Source organism: Xiphophorus couchianus, chromosome 7 (assembly GCF_001444195.1).
Source record: "Xiphophorus couchianus chromosome 7, X_couchianus-1.0, whole genome shotgun sequence".
Classification (NCBI taxonomy): Eukaryota; Metazoa; Chordata; class Actinopteri; order Cyprinodontiformes; family Poeciliidae; genus Xiphophorus; species Xiphophorus couchianus.
Genome location: NC_040234.1, coordinates 19,043,445 through 19,064,963, shown reverse-complemented (window position 1 = coordinate 19,064,963; position 21,519 = coordinate 19,043,445). Strand labels below are relative to the sequence as shown.

Below are 21,519 nucleotides of genomic sequence, written 5' to 3'. Positions count from 1 at the left end.
TTTGTGAGCCGGTCATCTGGTTGCCATATCGCGAACACTGAAAGGCAAGATGTGAGGCGAAATCAGAGATATGTTGGATGACATCAGGGAAAAGGCAGGTTGGAGATCTGCCACATTCAACTTTACACAAAAGATGAGGAATGCTGGAGTTCTCCACAGGTTTCTCTTGTATTCCGTTTTTCCTTACACTTGTCGTCCAGCTTGTGTTTCCCTTTCACATCTTTCTCAGGTAAAAACTACTGTTGAGTATGTCCTGAGGTGATATGTCATAGGTCTGTATCATCTCCCAGCCATTTCAGTCTCCTCAAGTTAGAGGAGGGAAAACAGAAACTGTCTTTTGTTTGGGTTATATGACTCCTGAGAAAAAAACTGGACAAGACAGAATGGAGAAATTTAAAAGGCTATGACACAATCCCAATCATTGGTCGCTCAATTACACTACCTTGCCAATACTTCAAGGTTCAAACCTCTTCAATTTTTTCAAATCTTATCACATAAAAACCAAAACCTTAATTTGCAAAATTAGAGGGTGGAAGAAAAATGAATGTTTTTACAAATAAAATTCTGATTTGTGAAGAAAAGAGGCCCGTTGGAACTCTGGAAGCGCTTCAGAAATATACGGCTCGGGGGGACAAATATTTCAGCAGCACAAGTGTCAGCAATGCACTCCAAAAACTTGGCATTTATTAAAGAGTGCCAAGAAAAAAGAGGCCATGTGCAATGTGAAGTATTGATTGAATTAGCCACAAGTCATGTAGAGAATACAGCAGGCATGAGGAAGAAAGGGCTCTGAAATTATTGACCTTCTTGGAACTACATAACTACATAAACTTTAAATCACCATCTCCACTGTGAAACATGGTGGTGGTAGCATAATGCTGTGGAGAAGCTGTTCAGAGTTGATTGGATGAAGTGGGTAGATGTTTATTTTCTAGCAGAATCAGAATCATAACCATTCAGTCAGATCTGCAATAGATCCGATCTGAGTGAGCTTGAAATACTTTTCATAAGATATGCAAAAATCAGGTAAAATCTCAAAAATTAAGGTTGTGGAATGATAAAATGTCAAAAATATTTCAGGGGCATGAATACTTTTTCAAGTAGAAAACACAGTAATAAAGTTTTCTAGGCAAAATGCCAATGAACCAGTTGTTCCAATGTAGCCTTCCTCCAGAATTTGATGTTAATTTCAGACCTTCTGTTCATTTCAGGCAAACAACCTAGCAGGAAATGAAGTCTGGGTGCCAGCCAGAGGTGTGAAATCACTGACCTTTGGTAAATGTCAGCTCATCAGTTGCAATGAAGACCTTTATCTTACAAGCTATGGCATAATGTGCACCATGCAACTTCCAGCTTAGAGATGCAGTTGTGTAGAAAAAGGAAAAGACTGCCCCCTCTGACCGGGGTTAAATGGCCAAGAGGGGTTTTTTTTTCTGTTCCACATGACTTCATGACTTAGCATTTGAAAGGAGACTAGCAAACAACCTGACTGACACAATAGGTTAAAAGTAACAAATAATAATATATACTGTAAGGTTTTCAACTTCTCTACACCTTTCAATATAACCAATTTCAATCTTGGTGCATAAAAAAACCCTTTTGTCCACATTAATAACCTTTGTTCAACATCCAGACCACGGAAATGCCACTGAGAAGGAGAGCTGAAGTTTGATCACTCAGGTGCTGATAGACACTTCCTTCTGCTCACTGCCTGATAACAATGTTTACACCGGTGCTCTCACAGCAAAAGTTTCAAACCAAAAAGATCTTCACAGCAATAAAGTCCTTTAATATTGACCACAGCAAAGGCTTGAGTTATTTTCAGCCGAACAAACCTGAGCAGAGCCAGCTGCTGTACTTCAGAGAGCAGAAAGTTTAATGAAGTACGTGCAAGCAGGCGAACATTTGAAGGAGCTGGAATTTAATTAGGAAACTTGTGGATCTTGTTTGGGCCTCAGGACAGTTTCTTTGCTTGACTGAACTCTATATAGCAAACAGAACTATGTGCTGTAAAATGTGATTTATCACTCATCATACGAGGACTGAGTCACAGAGAGAACACATTAAACATTAACAAACTGGGAACACTTTAGTTATGAGTGCTTTACCTTCCCAAATGTATTCATGCCCCTTGTAAATTTCACATTTTTGCACTTGACTTCCACCCACTTTAATATATTTTATTGAGATTTAATGTGAAGTATGCCATGTATTTGTATTCACTTATACCACTAAATAAAATCCAGTCCAAAGAAATGCTTCCAGAAATCACACAGTGAGACAAATTTGATCTCAGTATAAGTAGAGCTTTGACGGCGTCAGAGGCCTGTCAGAGAACATTAATGAACAATTACCATTGGACATTGAATTGAACACTGTTAGATCCATTATCTAAAAACTACAAAAATATACAGTAGTACAACTGCAGACCCAGAGGCAGACAGGTTCAGTAAGGAGAGCATTTATCAGAGAAAAATACAATAAATGCATGGTAACTCTAGAGGAGCTACAGAAATCCATAGCTAGGGATCACCATCTCAATTAATAAATATAGTAGAGGCAGAATCATGTTGTGTATTTATGAAGACAAAGCAGAATTATACAAAGATACTTAAACAGACCCAGCAGCTAATCACCTCTGAACACATAAAGGTCTATGGGAATTTTTTTACAGCATGTTGTTACACTAAGCCATCCCATTTATTGGCAAGCTCCCCAGTTCCTGGACAGATACGGGTGGGGAGGTGGAGTGAAGAAGTGTGCGACTAACTCAGGCACTTGCTGACCCATGACTGTGCTTTGCTGCAGCACACATTCCAGCCGCAATCACAGGATCACCCTCATTCACTCAGGCAGACACGTTTAAATGCTTGCACACATGCTGCAATTTCAGACAGCTCACGTGCTGTGCAGCTAAGGTGAGCGAGTGAAGACAGCGGATAAATGTTTCAGAGTAGGCAAGCTTGGCTGCTCCAGCACCGTCACAATCACTGAGATAAAGCTGCTTCAGAAGCCCTTATCTGAAGATGGGAAGCTCACAAATTGCACAAACAACCACTTTTCACAGGAGTGAAAGTGAAAAACTTTACAGTTCCCCTGTGGCTTGAAGGTTTATTACATATAGTGTTGAATCAGAGCTGCAGTTGCCAATGCTGAGCAATGAGACTGAACTTGCACTTTGCCTTGAAACAAAAGCATTATTTTAATGACGTCTGCGCTTGAAATATACATACATTCTTTAATGACATATTTAGATCAAACAATGGACATCAGTTATACTTTATATATGTGTTATGTAAATTGTTTCTTTAATTCTGGCTTATTACAGGCTGATACTTTATACCACACATTCACAGAATGAAAAAAAATCACCTTCTTCACAGTAGATTAAATCGACACTTGAAGACAACTCTACATCAGTTAAGTCTGATGAGGACAAACACATAACAGCATTTTCTAAATTATGATGAAACATAGCACTATCTATTTCCATAAGGGCATTATGAAACGATTTTTCTAAAAGATTTTATATCATTTTTAGTTCAGTGGTTGTGAGATCTGTTTTTGCTTCTTCTAGCAGGTGAAATGTTAATTGCTTCAAGTCAGTGCTTGTGTGGGAACAAAGATCTAACAACAGATTGATATCTGATCTATTTGAAAACATCTGATTTCACAGCATGATTTGAGGCAAACTGTTCGGCTGCTCCCAGATGTGAAAGAAAAGTGAAAAATTTCTACAAAAACAAGAGCTCCTGGTCATAAAGTACAATTCAACCTAGTTTTTAGTTAGTAAATTATGCAGGTGATATAGATGACATATTCACCCGTCGCTTTGCAATGTGCAAATCTGGATAGAATTAAAGCCCAATATTGGCTTAGAGTTGATTGCACCTGCTGAGCTCATTTTAATTTAAATGTGTCAATCATGTGAGCGGTCCCTGAACTGTTTACTAAGTTTAATGTAATGCTTAGAAACAGAGACAACAACTGGCAAAAAGTCAGTATGTTTTTTACTATGGTTCAGTTTTATCAGGATAATGTCTTTAGGGGGGAATTCACAAAGCAACGTTTTGAATTTTGCACAATATTCACAACACAGGCAGCACCAAATCCATGCAGAGGCAAAAACAAAAATCAAACAGAGAAATTAGGCCAATTTCCACTCAATACTGTAACTAGTAGTATACTGTAAAATTATTATACATAGTCTATACTTCCTAAATTATGTACTATTCTAATTTGTAATAAATTGTAAGAGTAATATGTCCTTTCGACACATTTTTAACATCCTGCTGGTTATACTGAATAAATGAATCAAAGCTTTTTAGTCGGGTGTCTGGCTGAACACTCAATGTCCACCTAATTATTCACTTTCTTAAATTTCTCCTGCATCCAAATTACCAGCAGCATTCAGTAAACTCTATTTTTATATAAAATCTGGACTCAAACAGCACCGATCTTTCAGAATTCAAAGAAATTTATGTTGGCTGTAATTTACACAAATGTACAGAAACAAGGGCAGACGTTCTCTAAAATGCACTACCTTTCATAAAAGACAGTAGACTGTGTGACAGTGTTGAGTGTCTTTGCCTTAACACTGAGCTCTGTAACATCACCAAAAATTTTGCATTTTTCAAGAGCCTTTTCCAATCCTATCTTTTTAGAGCAACAAAATCTAGAAATGGCTTCCAAAAAATAGAAATTCAATAGCTATGAAAGTTAAATTGACTTATACCTTACATTTCATCCCAGCTAAAGAACATTGAAATTTACCTCAAAGTTTGCTCACCTTGTAAACTAAAATCTAATGCTACATACAAATAATTTACAAGTTTTCCCTTTAATTTACCCTGTTTTCTCCTCTTGACTAAATTTTTCAACCATTTCCACATCTGATCTTTTTCAATCCTCTAGCCTCGATCCTCGATCAATATCCTCCCCACAGAAACCTCTAGGATTACTGTCAGAGGTGAAACCCCTGACTGAGCCTCTCCATAAGGAATCTGACAGCCAGTCAGACAGAATGAAAACCCAGACAAAAATAAATATATAAAATGAGATAAACTCCAGCCTGAGGTGAGCTGAGGTGAGCAACGTGAACTTAAAAGCAAAACAGAGGAAAGAGAGATCAACAGCAGACAGCTCTTCTGCAAATAGCTGCAGTAACCCAAAGTCCTGAAGTTAAATTGGATGTAAACCATCTTTCTGACAATTGAGATACCTCAAACCTCTGAAGTATATCTTCAAAGATAAAATGTACCTTCTGCAGGGAGACAACTCCTACAGATGTAAGTGAGATAACAGTAGGTCATAAACAAAACAGAACAGCATCCAGTACAGGAGCCTGTTTACTTCTTTCTGTCAAACACATTGTAACATGAGGTTTATTGTAGTTTTTTTTCACTTAAATGGCTGTTTGCACAGGGGAAACAACTGAATATGTTTGTGGAATGTGAAGTAGTTGAGACCTTTGAGGTATTTTGCAGCAAACACCCATAGCAGCAAGTGAGGCAACCCTCTGCAGAGAAAGTGCTACACACCTTCAGCTTGGCAAAACCTGCATGTGTTTTGTCACATTATAACCCCAAACTTCACCATATTTTTTCTGATTTTCTGTGAACCAAAAGCAGCACATATTTTGAAGCGCAAGAAAAAGAATACAAAATAAAAATCTTAAAAGCATGGCATGAGATTGTGTTCTTTTAAACACCTTTTTCTGCAATTATAGTTGCAAATCTTTTCTTACAAGTCTCCATCATATGTGCAGGATGAAATTCTAGTCTGTTTGTCTTTGTGACTTGACTAATCGGTCTAGAGTAGTCACCGCTGTTAGCAGCTAAACATGCTCCCCAGTCCTGCAGAATCTGACAGGATTTCTTCCTGTTTCAATTGTTGACCAGTTTACTTGTCCCCACTGCATGATGCCGCCACTACAGTGTTTCACTGAGATTATGATGACCTCAGGCTGATGTGCAGCTCAAGTGGGAGAATTGTCAACAGATTTTGTTTGTTTACTAATGCTTCACAACAAACCTCCAGCTGACCTTTGAACAAAATCGGTAAAACTGAATTATATTTAGAAAAAATGAAGCAAAGCAGGAGGAATTAAAATACACACATTTTCAGATTATTCAATGTACAAAAAAACTGGAAACACTGTAACAACTCAAATATCAAGCTACTTTAAGTAAACAGTTGTTAAAGTTTATTCTTTGCAGATTCCAATCCAGCACAAGTACAGCCCTAAAAAGCTTAAATCTAAGTGTCTGACATTACGAACCATTCCTAAGGACAAAGAAAAAAGATTTTGTACTCAACAGGAATGCATGATCCCTCTGAAACACATTGTATTAAAATAAACAGCTCAGAGTGCAATTATTAAATACCGGTCCATTGCAACAGACATAATATCCCTTATTTGTGGAGCCAGTATTGGATTTCCAAGGATGGGGCTGAACTAGTGAGCTGATACTTCAAAAACAAGAGGAGCTGATTCCAGGACAAAAACAAACTCTTGTCCAGGCTTAGTCTCGCAACAGCATTTTCTCCAAAGAAAGGCGGTCAGAGCTTAGGCCCTCCACCATCAATTTCAGGGAGACAAAAAAATAAATAAGAAAAACAGGGAACAAGAATGAACGGTCAGTTCCAAAGAGACGCAGACTGGGCAGTCAGTACAAGATCTGCTTTAGCATTTATCATCCCCCCACACACATACTGTAGAGGCCAAATTCAGCCTAAATGAAACAACAGGCTGCATGACACAAGCAACAGAGGAGGAAATGATTGTGTGGGTTCATCTATGGAGACATATATGCATGTGCCAGACTTGTAAACAGAGAAAATGCAAGCAGAGACATGACTTACAAACGTTTCCAGACAAAAGTTGTAGCACATGGCTCTCAGTCTGTAGTCAGTGTTTTTTGTTGGTTCTGCGGGGAAAGTGCAGTTTAAACCTCAGCCCATCATTTGTCTTCTATGGCCTGGAGGAGATTGGAGAATTCCTCATAATGTAGCATCAGTAACATCAGGTCAGGAGGGGCCAATTCTTGCAAACAATCCTCTTGACCCCTGCCTGTTTAGGGACAATTAAAGTCATGCACCAAAAGGGAGAGTCAAATGTTGTATTTTGGCAAGTTCAGGTGATCCTATCATATAGTCAATGGCCACTTTATCAGGTAAACCTGGTCAATACTGAATAAGTAAATCCCATGGCAGCGACCCAATCTATTTAAGCTCCTTCTCCATAGTCAAGTCTCACTCTAACTGATTAATGTCTGGTTTGGTTCTAGCCAAGCTGAGTGTGTCTCCATTGGCAGTGTGTTCATCACACTGTGGACATGAATATAGGCAGGAAAGTGAGCAAGAATGTGAGTGGGGTCATGAGAACACATGAGTTGTGGTCGACTCTCCGATAATGCCATTTTATGCGTGTACCCTTGAGCATTCAGTTTCTCAGAAATCTTTTGGCATATTTGTTTGTTGCGGGTTTCCCCATCTAGTTGATAATGTGTGTGCTCTTCCACCACAACTGATGAAAAAAAAGTATGGACCTCAAGCTTTGAATTATCGATTTGCAGTTCACCATCAAACAAACTACTTCAGAGTCATCAATGAATTAATTAACCAATAAAGTCTGTTGCCAGTCTCATCACTTTAATACACTACCGGGCTGGGGCCATCTTGTACCACCCCTAAGGTGATTCCAAAGAAATAGGGAGGAATCACGTAAGATCTGCAAATAGAGACAAATCTGTCCGGGGCTGACTGAGGAAGAACCGATTAAAGCCATGCCCATGGAGAAATGGAGAACTTCAGCCTTCCAGACATGGTCTTGCTGAACTTTAAACTGAGTGTCACAACGGGAAAGAAAGAAAACTCAAGTGATTTTGGTGGAGTATAACAGATGATGATGATTTAGTGAGACTTTAACACACAACCATCTCTTGGCTTTACAGAGAATAGTCTGAAAAAGAGAAAATGTCAAGTGAGCAGTGGTTGTGAAAATAACCATTTTGCTGTCAGTTCCTGGGCCAGAGCATTCATGTCTTGTATAAACAAGTTAAAAATAAAAGAAATGAAAAGTTAGGAATTGATGATTTTCATAAGCTCTGACATACTCCAGCTGTGTCTGTCAGGAGATTCTAAACCCAGGCCTCATTATTCCTCCCACTCTTGTCTTCTTACTCCCATTTTTCTCCTCCATCAGCTAGCCCTTTGAGCAATGTCATGTAAATACAGCTCCCTTTAAGGCTTTGACTTGGATAGTCCAGAAAACCAGACCACGCTGCAAAACTCAACTTGGTTATTATTTTCCATGTTTTTTTTTAGCTTAACCCAAGGGTGCCCAAAGTGAGACCTTTGAAATAATTTTACAGCCATAGGCCACAAGAATGACAAAAATTTGACAAGCAAGATAGAAAACAACAAAACCACAACAAAATTAGAAAATTGTATGCCTTTATTTGAATAAGACAAATGTGACAGGCCTTTTTTTGTTTCAGATTTACATTGTAGTCTCTGAGATAGAGACCGTTGTCAATCTCAGTTTACTGTTGAGCTGGTAAAACAAAATTAATCCCAACTTACTTTTGCATTTTTATCTGACTAAAAACATGCGGCATAAAGGAATGTTAACTCACCAATTGTGGCTCATGATGCAGAAATTCAAACAAAGGCCAATAACAAATCTACATGATCTTACTTCTCTCCTGTTGTTGTGTTACATAAAGTCATCTGATCATCAGATTGTTCTGACATCATGTCCTAGTTGCTAAATTTAAGCGTAACCTCACCATTTCAACAGCAAAATAAAATCTGATTTCTTGTTAAATTAGATAAGTAGGAAAAGACAAAGCAACTGTGTCATGTTACTCCACTAAGTTTCAGGAAATAAGGTTAACTATCAAGCACATTCCACACATTTGTGAATTAAGGCTGCAGCAGATGATCTCAAGGGAAAGTTTGCACGAAAGAATGACATCACAACAAAACTTTCTGTTATTTCTTAATGACTTCAGACTATTGTAATGACAGGCAGGGGGGAGTCGTTATGTGCTGCAATATTAGGGGTTCATGCAGTTGTCATTAAGAATTTCTTAAAGTGATGAGTCATGCGACAAGTAATCTCCCAGCTATTTTGATTTCTGTGGATGATAGAAACAGCTGTTTACAACAAACATTTGATTGGACAGAGAAAATAAAAATACATGCAGAAATGCTAAAAAAAAAAAAAAAAAAAAAAAAGTGTGGCAACACCCACAACATCTGAAGTCAATGCAAATGAGAGCAAAAGACAACAACAATGTGTGGAATTTTTCTTTTTTTTTTTTGTTCAGTTACAGCTAACTTTCCTTGTGACGCCTCATTTAAAGAGGCAGGACTAATGGTGTGTTGGGTCTATTGCCTTGCTATTCAATGAATCCCTTGACCAGTGGTCAGAGGGGACAATGGATGGGAAACCTTCATGAATAAACAGCGGGCCCACACTGGTCACCATGAGGCGAGAATGTGACCACAGGCGTAAACATCACCCACAAGCTGCTCAGGACTCTGATTTCTATGTCAAGAATGTTGTGAGTAAGAGCAGAGTCGTGGCATGGGAGTGTAACAGTATTCGTGTGTGTTTTATTAGATTACTGGTCAGTTATATGTGTGTCATTGTTTGTCCAGTCGTGCCTGAGATTCCAGACAAAGCCCTTGCTTGGAAAAGTTATTCAAAATCTCTAGCGTGAACCCGTTGGCTGCAAAACAGTGCTTACAGAAGCAGAAGAAATGATGCATACTTAATAATATCTTAGTTATCAGCTTATAAAATGTTCTCATATGCAGATCAGAGTAAAAGCTACTCATTGCTCCACGCTTCCTGTCAGTGAAACATCTCTGTCACTCTTAGAGAAAATAGCAGTGATAACTTAAAACTTTTAACTAAAGCATCCTGAGAGGCACAATCAGTCTAAAAAGGGCCTCTGTGGACCCAAACATTCTTGCCACCAGCTCAAAATTTTGTGTGAATTCTTCCAAATTTACACAATAGCAATGACAAATACAGAGGGGTAGTAATATTTAATCTGTGTGCTGCTGAAGATTGATGATAATTAATTTCAGGAGGAAAATAAAAGACATGGAATACTTAACGTTGCAGGCCACCATAATCTTCATAAAATTTTGTTGTGTTGTCATTTCAAAACTAAAAAAATCTTTACAAAAGAGGCAGATGAGTGTAAATTATTCAATAGGTTATATAAAAGCTGCTGGTACTGACATCGACATTGAGTTTTACAAATCATTTTTTCTTCTATTATTTTAGTGTTTGATAAATAGAAATAACTCATTTTTATCACTCTAAAACCAGGAAACAATTTGTCTAATTTAATTTTACAAACAATTGCTGTGTTTTGTGTAATATGACACTGTGACTGTGTTATATGGTGTGACAATCTATAAAGATGGAAAAATTATGAGATATAGACTTTTATCAGCATATATAGTGATTGGATTATCAAGACCGTATTTTATAGAAGTAATCTTAAAGGCACAACTTAATCAGTACCAGTCCCTCGTTCCTCTTGCACAGGACGTAACTGAACATAGTTTGAGTGAAATCTCCTGAATCAGATCAAACAGGGATTAGATTGTATCTGTTTTTTGTTTTTACCCTTTCTGAGATAAAGTCCTTGCTTCAGCAACTTTTGTGCTCATATTATTCATCTTTTGATAGAATTACTTGATTAAGTTACTCCAGGTGTACCTCCTCATTTGCCCGACTTGTTCTCGTTGGAACAGGATTTTTTTAGCAAATATTTTTGTCTCCTATCATGGGATCTGAATATAAAAGCACCAATAAGAACATTTAGAATTTTTTTTATATATTTATTCTAAAGATTAGCTAAAAACTGACTGCAGAAATCAATAGTCTCCTGAGGTGTTTTAAAAGCTTTACATGCAATCTTAACTTGCCCTCACTTTGCATTTCGTTTTTTCCTCCCTCACTGCAAGTTGAATAACACACAGGGGAAAAGTCTTTGGAGAGCAACGGCAGCACAGCTCACCTAAAACTGTCTGCCTGAACAGAGTGTACACACAGTGTACGCACATTTTCTGGTATGCGGTTTGTGTCTGCCAAGTTAAGCTTTACATCTAAAGGGGAAGAAAACTGCCTTTGGACCTACAATAACAAAAAAAGAAACCAGCGTACACAGTTCTTCCCTCCCATAATCTGCTGGGACGTCCAAGGGCATGAAGTAAAAAGGGGGTAGCTCTTTTTCTTTAAAAGGCAGAGAAAGCATACAAAGCAATCTGCTGTGTTGTTTAATGCTGCCGTGCCCTCCAGTAGTGGAAAGCCCTCTGCTCACGTTTAAGTTCATAGGTCACAGCACATTCCAGACATTTTCTGTCTGTTTGTTTTTCCACCAGAAAGGTTCCTGATCCAGCCAGTCACATTTGTCTCTGATCTGCCCACAACACCTGTGCAGGCTCTCACATTGATCAAACAAAGCAAAAAGAGAGAAAAAAAAAAACAGGATCGCATGTTTCCTGGCTTCTCTTTACCGTTCCTTCTTCTGCTTTTAGAGGAACTTCAAACTCCATCTTGCAGTTTAATATTTGAATTTTCTTAGCCTGATACATGAACCACAGTGTATAAGGTGGTCAGGAAACCATATTTATTTTTTCTCCAGGCAGCCTTAAAACAAGGTTACTTATTGGTTCTCTGTGTTCAATAGATTCTTCATGTTGAAGTCAGGCTGAGCAGGTTGAACTCTGAAACCCCCCCCCCACTAAAAAGGTCACAGAAAGTCACTAACCGTTGACAGCCCTGACCAGACTGGGATGACTCATTTTTATTCATAGGAATTTTAAAATGCTATAAATTACCACTTTTAACATTTGTAAAAGTTAATTTATCATCAACCTCATTAGCTCATTGGCTAATGCTGGAACAACTCTATAAATAAAAAGGACGCAATGCTGTCACAACAGTTCTACTTTTTATCACAATATATATTATCACATGATACATCAAACTAATTTCCTTTCTAACAAAGTGTTTCAGGAATAAGGACTGTGATGACATGCAGTGCAGATAAAAGTCTACGAATGCTATTTAACAGACTGAGTTATGTAATCCTACTGAGGATACAAAGAAAAAGAGTCATAAGTTAAGGAGAAAATCCTAAATTAATTTTTCACCCAAACACAAATGTGGTGATTTTATTTTGAATTAAAATACTGTGCTTACAGTGTGTGTGTCAGTGTTAGCTCCTGCTAAAAATAGTCTGATACAGAATTACAGAATTCAGTGTGCGACTTAGAATATACAAAATTATCTTGATAATCTTACTATGTGCACAAATATTGCAACAAACTTTTCATAATATAAAATTTGGTGAAGTTAAAAGGTAAAATGTATCTTAGCATTAGTTAGTTGGCTGAGAAACCATGAGCTGTTTGTTTCTTAAGCAGCTCACTTGTGTTAATATAGAGATAGTAGAACAGCAAAAACATGAAATATTAAGCACAATAAGCACTTTAAAAACATTGTGATGAAGCTACTAATGTGACCCTTTGGTAATTTGAAATGGCCACCCCATCCCAAGTATTTAAGTATAGAAGGAAAACATTAAGCAAGGTTGTTTAGAGTCAAACATCAGACGATAATAATTGATGTTGAGAGAAAAAATTTACTTTTTACTTTGGCATCTAAAAAGTATAATACTTCTTCACACTTCTATTTCTCTTCACACTTCTTAAAACTTTCAGCCCTTCACAAACACTTTAATTCACGTCTTGATTTCACTGCCTTTATATATCATAGGTTCCCTGAACTGGGACAGAAAATATCCTATTTTCATAGCATTTACCTAGAAATGTGCTACTCATTTTTTAAACTCTCTTTCAATGCCTTAAGGAGGCCATGAACCTCCATGAACTGAAACTTCATGGAGTTTCAGTTTTCAGCAGGTGAGAGATCAAAACAAGTGAAAGGGCAGCAAACATTTGACTCTGAAATGCTCACTGAGGCAGAACAGAAGCCTTAAGTAAGAAGACAGGTATACAGAGCATGAAATTTACAGAGTGTCCTTGAAGTGGTCAATGTATCCTGTTTTGTCAGCAAATTGCACTGGTGCTTACTTAAATATTTACTGTACTTTTTGAAATTCAAAAAAATGGAATGGAGCATAATGTTAAGTCATACATTTTCTGAAAAAAAAGAGTATTGTTCCCAAGATGGATTTCATTTCAAATATGATCTACAATAAATATGAGAGTATTAAACCACTATAACAACTTTTAGTTGTTTTTTAATCATACTTTTCAATAATATAATCTTAGTTTTCCATCAGTGTGAATGTGTGGAAAACATTTCTGACAAGCAAGGAAGAAAGGTCAAACGAGCGAATGGATGGATGGATGTTTGATGTTCCATAAAAATAGTGAAAAAATAACTTCTGTTGTGATAATACAATAACCATTGGTTCAAATCCCAGTAACAGCAAACACGAGCAATTCAAACAAGTCCAAAAGATATAATACTTTATCTGGAGAAAATATTAAAATTATGTGGACTCCACAAGAGTTGAAGAAATTGAGAGAAAAAATATTTCAGACACACTTTGAGATACTGCAGTACTTTAAATATTCATGGCTCCTACAGTACAAAGACAGACAGGAAGCAGAGGAGTGCTTAAAAAAACAAGAGGCAAGGAGTGAGAAGAGAGCAAGGCATGCAGGAAAACCACTGTAGGTCATTGGTGGGTTAAAACAAAACAAAGCTATGTGGTATGTAACCAAAAAAGAATGGGAAGGACTGACTCCACAAAGCACCCAGAGACACAAACAAAAGTAACTGAAGTCAAACATGTACAACACAATTACTCGTGCACAAGTTGGCAATGAGAAAAATGCGGTTTTGCTTGAGAGCAGCACAAGTATCTGAAGCTTTACTCTGATCTGAGGCACACCCTTGAAATATTTACAATGGTACCCCTACTAAACTGTGATAGGGGTGAAGCAGTACTGCTTCTGTAGCTCCTGCTGGACTTCAGAATAGCTACAGCAGCCAAACTGGAGGCTGAAAGACTCAACATTCCTCTCATTGAATCCTATTACAGAGCACAGGAGCAATGCTGAAAGCTCCTTCAATAATCGTGCTAAATCCTCTACATTTGCTTCAAGCTCTTAATACAGAATTTATGTCTATATTTATTCACTGTTTGGTCTGAAACAACAGGCTAAATTCTCAGCAGGCCCAGTGGTATCTTTTTTAATTTCATGTCTTTTTGGACAGTAGGTACCACAGAATGATTTGGTATCTCTAAACAGTGGTTGACAGATGTGGTCTTTTCCTAACAAACTCAGGAGTTTCACTGGGGTTTCCTGAACAGTCATACTTTCCACAGAGAAGGTTTACAAAGAGCTGGCCACCAAAGCTATCCACTAACTACACCCTCCTTTCAGGACAAGGACCAAGTTTTAGGTTTAACTGGAAAACAAATGCTGACAAAAAAAATCATATCTAGCAAAAAGATATGATTAATGAAGTGGCTTTAAATGTATAATACCGTGCTAGTACTAATACCCCATGAACTTTCTTTTTTATTTCAAATGCTAGAATGTTTTTGTTTTTTTTACTAATAAAAATCTGAAAAATTGTCATTCATTTTGTTTGTTCTGTGTTGTTTTTGCGCCACACATTGTGTTTTGTTGTATTCCAAAAAATTACAAGTTTGATTTCATCTGAACAGAATACCTTCCTCCATATCTTTGCTGGTGCCCCTACATGGCTTGAGCCAAACTAAAAGTAGGACTTTTGATTACTTTCTTTCAACGATTCTTTCCTTGTTGCCACTCTTACACAAGGGCCAAAATTGTTTTAATGCACAACTAATGAACAAACAGATATCTGAAGCTCCTCCAGAATATCTTTGCAGATCTGTCATACTTTTTTTAACATTTGCTTGGCAGATTAACAGTGTTCTGAATGTCAATGTTTGAGATGCTTTATAATTTAACCTTTAAACTTCTTTTGGTTGCATTGAACTAGATTTTTAGGTGTATCATAGTAAAGGAGTCTGTATAAAAATATGTGCCAATTAGACAATTATTATTCCCTCTCTGCTCTTCAGATATGTATAACTTTACATTTATTCTAGATTTAAAATCCCAAATATATATACTAGAAGTACTTTACAAAATATAGATATTAATATTTTTGTACTTTATTGTAGTTATAATTAAATCATCTGTCCTCATCTTATGAGTACTATTACCCTATGACAGACTTGTTCACCTGCTGGAATACAGCAAATTATGCTCTACCTTATCTAACAACTTAGATAAATAGTGAAACTTTAATGATCCCCATGGGGAAATTGGGTCAACCCAGCAGCTGAATTCTAGGTCAGAGATAAAAATCTAGAGCCTGTATCTTTAATGAGACAATGTGACAAATGATAAAGAATATTTTAACATGTATTCATAGCTTAGGTTTCAAAGAATTAGTTATTCTGTCCTCTTAAGACTCCTCAGCATACATTTCCAGTGCATTCATGTGACCATAAACAAGGCAAAACACATACCTCCCCTGTAAATGTTTGCTCAATGGGAGCATTGTAAACAAGGGCAATGACAAGTCAAAGCTTTGGCATTTACCCATGCAAACTTGAGCAGCACTGGACTAAAAATGATGTTGTAATCAGAGGGTTTAGAGAGCAAATGGAGGAGGAAGGCAGAAAACCCAGGGAATGATAGACTAAGCTCTATGAATTACTCAGCAAACACGTCTCGCTATCTACTTCTTCCCTGCAGGAGATAATGGGGATCATCCATCTTCTTGGCCTCCTTTATGCCCTATCTTTTGGCCATCATCTGCATTTAGGTCAGCAGATGAGAGATAACAGGTTCTTTCTAATAGCCACAAAGCTGAGAATTTGATTGGAGGTGAATCCAGTTTTGGAAAGTTGCAGAATTATCTGGATGATAATTACAAACCACATAAGAAATACAACAATGTCTCATCTGTTTCGCTGAAGTAAATGTGGGAGTGTTATCATTTTCCTTTCTGAAATTATGGTGCATTATTTAAAAATAATAATTGGACAGTTGCAAAGCAGATTTCGCAACATATTTTAAACACTTGCCCAATAAAATAGAAACAAAAATAAGAGAATCTGAAAATGAATACATCCCTTGAGAAAAACTTGCCTACCATTACAGTTATAAGACTGCTGCAGATTGTTTATTTCACACATCAGCTGGTCCTAGATGCTGATGCTGGAATATTATCCATCTGTGCTGCTGGATAGCCTCAAACTGATACTACTCAGGCAAATCTGTCTGATAAACAGCATAGAATAGTGTGCAACACACTTTGCATGTATAAAATGTTTCATGACACTCACACATCAAATGATTCACTCAGATATGCAAAAGGAATCAAGGTATGCTTCTCATTATGAAAGAAATGTGTCTTGATTTTTTTATCTCAAGCAGAAGAGCTCATTTTGAAGGGTAGAAATATTTTCCGCAGGACTTTCAGGTTTTCATCTGCTTCTGATGAAATGAGTTACCTAAAATATACTGTACTCAGACACAACACAACTGGGGACGCATTTTAAGAGCATCATTACGGGGTGAAAAGTTCAGAGCAGCAGACAGGAATAGTCAGTTAAGGAGCAGCAAAAAAGAAATCATCTCTTTAGCCGCAGAACATGACATTCCTTTCTTTGATCAGAAAAGAAATATAGGAAGTATGGAGGCAGCGAGGCCTGGAGACAAACACGGAACAGGAGACAAGACTTGGAAAGGGACAACTTGGGATGTCAGTGGCAGAAAAGCAAGGAGATAGTGCTATCTGAGCTGGGACAAAGCAGGATGTGACATGTGGAGAGCAGGAAGAGGAAACTGGACAGATATAGATTAGACGGATTAGACTCTTCTAAACATGTGTATTCCATTAGAGGCTACAGAGGCAGCTAATGTGGTTGTTGAAGTGAATGCACTTTGGATCTACTTCTAACCATGGTGGGATTCTGCAGCAGAGACAATCTCCAAAAAGAAAAAAAATTACATCTAAAATGTGACTCAAGACCTGACCTCCTCTGTTAATCTCACAAAAAAAGGGAAAAAACCAAAAGGGGTCAAATGACAAATCTAATCAGAATTAATGTAGGTCATTAATTAGCAGAACTTTATTGCAGCTTAGCTAATTTTACTAGATAATAGGAAAGAGCTTAACAATGAGGCCCACTGAATTAACCCAAAAAACAACAGAAGCCCTTTGTGGACAAAAACAAGCACTTCTTTCTTTTTGTTCAGAGGACCAGATTAGTGCATTGTGAGGATTTCTGCTTACCAGCAACCAATGAACCCACTGTAACGAGCTGATTTACAACAACTTAGCGTTAAGTCCTGTGATTAGCAAACATGAAGAAATCTAATTCCAATCTTTGGAAGGATCAAGCAGGAAGGGCTAATGGAGAGTGGACACAATACAGGAAAAAACTGCAATGAGGTGGCTTAAACAACATTTTGTCCGTTGAAGCGATTTTATGGTTATAGAGCTAATGTGAAAAAAAAAATGATTTAATCAAAGATAAATTTCAAATAACAGATTGAAATCAGTGGTGTTGATCAATACCTTTTGAGTAATTTGGCAGAATGCTTTGTTAGAATGCTTTGGGCTCTGTTTACAATAAATGCCATAGTTGAAGCATTAAAAGGGATTTTGCAAGTAAACAAAACCTGACATTAAGTAAAATTCTTAAAGCTGCTTTTATAATAAATACAGTTGTTATAACTTTTATAAGTGTCCCTATACCTCCACATAGACAGAGAACATCAGATTAAAACATTGCTGTAGATTATCACAAAACAATTAAGATAGTTGTGTCTAACTCGAAACAAATCAGACATTTTGCATTTATTATAAATATAGAAATAAATCATTTTTGTCCAAACACTGACCCTTGTGGTATGCCACAAATAATTGACAAAAAATTAAATATGTATGCACCTATCTCTCCACATCCAAGTTAAATACTCTTGAAACAAATTTACTCGCTCTTATCTCTTATAAAACATATTCCAATTCATTTAATAACTCTTATTGAAATAATATATTCATTGTTATTTTTATTAAATGCATTTTAATATATTCATTGTTATTTTTATGAAATTCATTTTTAGGGTCAACAAATACCCACACTGTAAATTTTGTATTGTTTATGAAATTTGTAATTTGAGATGATGTTCAATACAATTTTCCTTTGATAATTTGGCATGCTTTTGGTCTATTAGTAGTAAAGACATGAGTTTCAAAAAATTACTTTTTGCTTGGATTATGCAGCACACCTGCATGCAATTGATGGAATTTGTGAGTGAATAAAATCTGACCAATACTGAAACTGAAAATGAAAATTCAAAGTATTGTTTTTATTATGATTATTTCTAAGCCTTTTTATAAATATGTAAAAAGCAAGGTAAACCTGGGTACTGTTTCTTTGTTCATGATATCCAAGTGGATCTGTCAAGCCCAGAACATTAATCAGTTGGATATTTGGCAACCTTTACATAGTTACAAAAGTTGCCGACTGGGTATCAGTGAAACTATTTCACTTTAACATAAACAATCAGTTAAAGTTCACAAAAAGAAAATTGTATGAATGTGTATTTACAGTAATAATTCAAAGATGTGGGAAAAACACACAAAATGACTGTGATCAGCTTCTAACAGAGGGGAGACTGAGTGGAGCATACATCAGTATCATGGGTGTGTCAGTGTAGTTGTTGGGTTAGATCCTTAGATCCATTTGATCAGATGTAGGCTAATTGATCTGTGGTCAATTGTAAAACTTCAGGACAAAAACACTTTGAATTAAATTCATTGTGAATCATGCCCTCCTGATCTATAGGCCCTGTTATGAGAGGACACAACAAGGTAGAAGTTCATTTGGGGCATTTTTCTTTAAAATAAACAGAGAAGAGGGGCTACAGTGATGCTAATATGTTTTCAAACAGGGTACACAAAAAGTCAAAATAAAGGGCGGTGGTCCTGAAAGCTGTCACACCTAAAGGAAGACCCCAGTCAGGACACACTGGCCTGCAGTGCAAGCTCAACTTACCTTCAGACAGCTCCAGCTCCAGCTCCGCCAGCTTCTCCCGGACCTCCGCCGGAAGGGTCATCGCGACCGCCGGCGTGGGTTCCAGCATCATTGAGAGCAACCCGGCGGAGGTTCTCTCAGCCATGGTGGTCCAGTACAATGCGGTCCGCTGAGGCGATGAGGACAATGCCACAAAACGTGACTAATAATAAAGAATAAAAATAAATAAATAAACCGGTGTGTACAGGCGCCCCTGGGTGCGTTTCGGCTCAGAGCGAACAGGGTGTTGGTGCCTCTCCTGCCTCGCTGCTGCTGCTGCTGCTGATACGTCTCGCAAAGGTGTGTGAAATCTCTCCAACCTTCATGACATGGCTAGCTGCAAGGCTAGTGGACACAACTGGATCCGTGTTTCCATGCACAGAGTCCAGAAAGGCTTCTATCGGCGTGTCCGCGGCTGTGGGCTCCCCACAGGGACTGTCAGTGGCCGTGTGTCCTCAACTGTGGAGGAAACTCATTCAACTCCTCTCTCGCTTCCCACGGCGCAGTCGCCATTGCATCATAGCAACAGCAGTCCTCACGGCGCGCGTTCACGACGAGGGTAGCTCGGGTGTGTGTGAGCGTGTGTTTGTGAACTCTGTGCTAGAGCTCTTTACACAACTTGCCTGCCTCCTACTGTCATATTTTTGAGGCACTTACAACACTCTGAGATTTACAAAAACCTTCCTGTGCTGTCTACAACGTAAATTAAATTTAAAGAAAACCACAACCACAGAAAGGCAGAAAATATTCTGGAAAAAAAATGTATATTTAGCATATTAAAGAAAAGTTAAGTGGAAGAAAAAAGTATGGTAGGAAAAAATCACACTACTGATCAAGTATTTTTGATGGAATTGTTATGAGCATTTTATAATCTACACAATTAGAATTATAATGAACAGAATAAGATTGGGGGAACCACTTGCACAATGTTTATTTGCTTGCACATTGTGCAAGTAGCGCGTAAATTAACTCCCTAAATCTGTCAGGTTGCATTGTTTATTGAGTTTAAAAGTTCAATTAATTTAGTCAGCAAATGACAGCATACATTATCAAGCAAATAAAGAACTTTAGTTTAAATTTGTCAACATTACATAAAATACATGATGAATTAAGTGTTTTTGAAGATAAAAACTAAAAATAATCTATGGAGATTTGGTTTCTCTCCAGTTTGCTGAGTGTCACACCCAGTGTACACTCAGGTAAAGTGAAACAGGAGGATCCAAATTTATTTTTATTGTACTCCCAAGCCCATGGAGAAATTTTCAGTTATTCACTGAGATTTATTTGCAAACAATTAAGTGAAAATGAAATGTAAAATATTAAGCTACCACTGCGGCATTCAATTTACTATCAAACTCTTGTCAGTGTGTTTACATACTGTAAATCTGTTTTCCATTTTGAAAACAAATTGGTGCAGCTTACTAAAACTGTCAAACAATAAAACTATCCCTGTAATTTATACTGTGCAAAGATTTTAGGGCAGGGACCCAAAGCAGTAGGTTGAATATATATGTTAGGTCGCTTTTACAGAGTTATGGAGAAGACTGTTTACTTGACACTTATATAGCAGTTATTGATGAGCTACAAAAAGCAAATGGTAAATAAGTAGACTCTACAAAGAATGTCTTCAAGCAAGTTTATGAAAAATTGAGTGGAGTGAAAAAGTGTGGTGGAAGATTTGTGAGTGTACACGGGTCATAGACTAGTTAAATAGTCATAAGAGACAACCCAATTTCAAAGTTTGGTAAAGCAAACCCCTTTAAGTTTAATTTAAGTTTAGTGTGAAGATTTGAGTCAGGGCTTCCTGAGCACCAAAATAGATATATTTGTCAGATAAATACCAATATACTAGATATATTTGTCAGAGTTGACATAAAGATGAAATCCTGTTTTCTATCGTTATCCATACCACTTCCTCGTCCCAATAATGACAAGCAACATTATTTCTGTTGCTTGTCAAGCAGAAATAAATAAGTAATGAAACACATTCCAAAACAATGTTAGTGTTTTTGTTCTTGTGACAGTATTTAAAAGATTACAATGCCCATGAACATATCATGGACATTGTATATTTCTAACCAACAAAGGTTAAGAATTTGTAAGGTAAATAATAAATAGTAATTTATTAATCAGAGTAATAATTTACTAAAAGACACGCAAAACCTGGATTAATTTATACAAGGTTTCATAATTTGAAGCCTGCATTTCTGCTAGCATGAGGTCCTGTTAATGAAAACACTACATGTACAAACAAATGTGTTAGATACATCAAATACAAATACACTACATATCAGGAATGTACTTAAAAACAAAAAATACAACTTTTGTACTAAATAAATACAAAATGACAAATGTTCTTTAGATATAAAAATGAACAACAAAA

General features: G+C 37.1%; 1 protein-coding gene across 10 annotated transcripts in view; it reads right to left on the bottom strand.

The window, feature by feature from the left end:
• Window positions 1-19,662, bottom strand: part of dip2a (disco-interacting protein 2 homolog A) — a 92,124-nt gene extending 72,462 nt beyond the window's left edge. For 9 of the 10 annotated variants that reach the window (XM_028023168.1, XM_028023172.1, XM_028023169.1 and 6 more), the window contains exon 1: window positions 19,119-19,657. In XM_028023168.1, coding sequence (XP_027878969.1) covers window positions 19,119-19,242 — 124 coding nt within the window. In that variant the 5' untranslated portion in view covers window positions 19,243-19,657. Of the gene's footprint in view, window positions 1-19,118 lie in introns of all 10 variants that reach the window. The other variant, XM_028023179.1, reaches the window with a different exon arrangement.
• Between the last annotated feature and the right edge of the window lie 1,857 nt (window positions 19,663-21,519).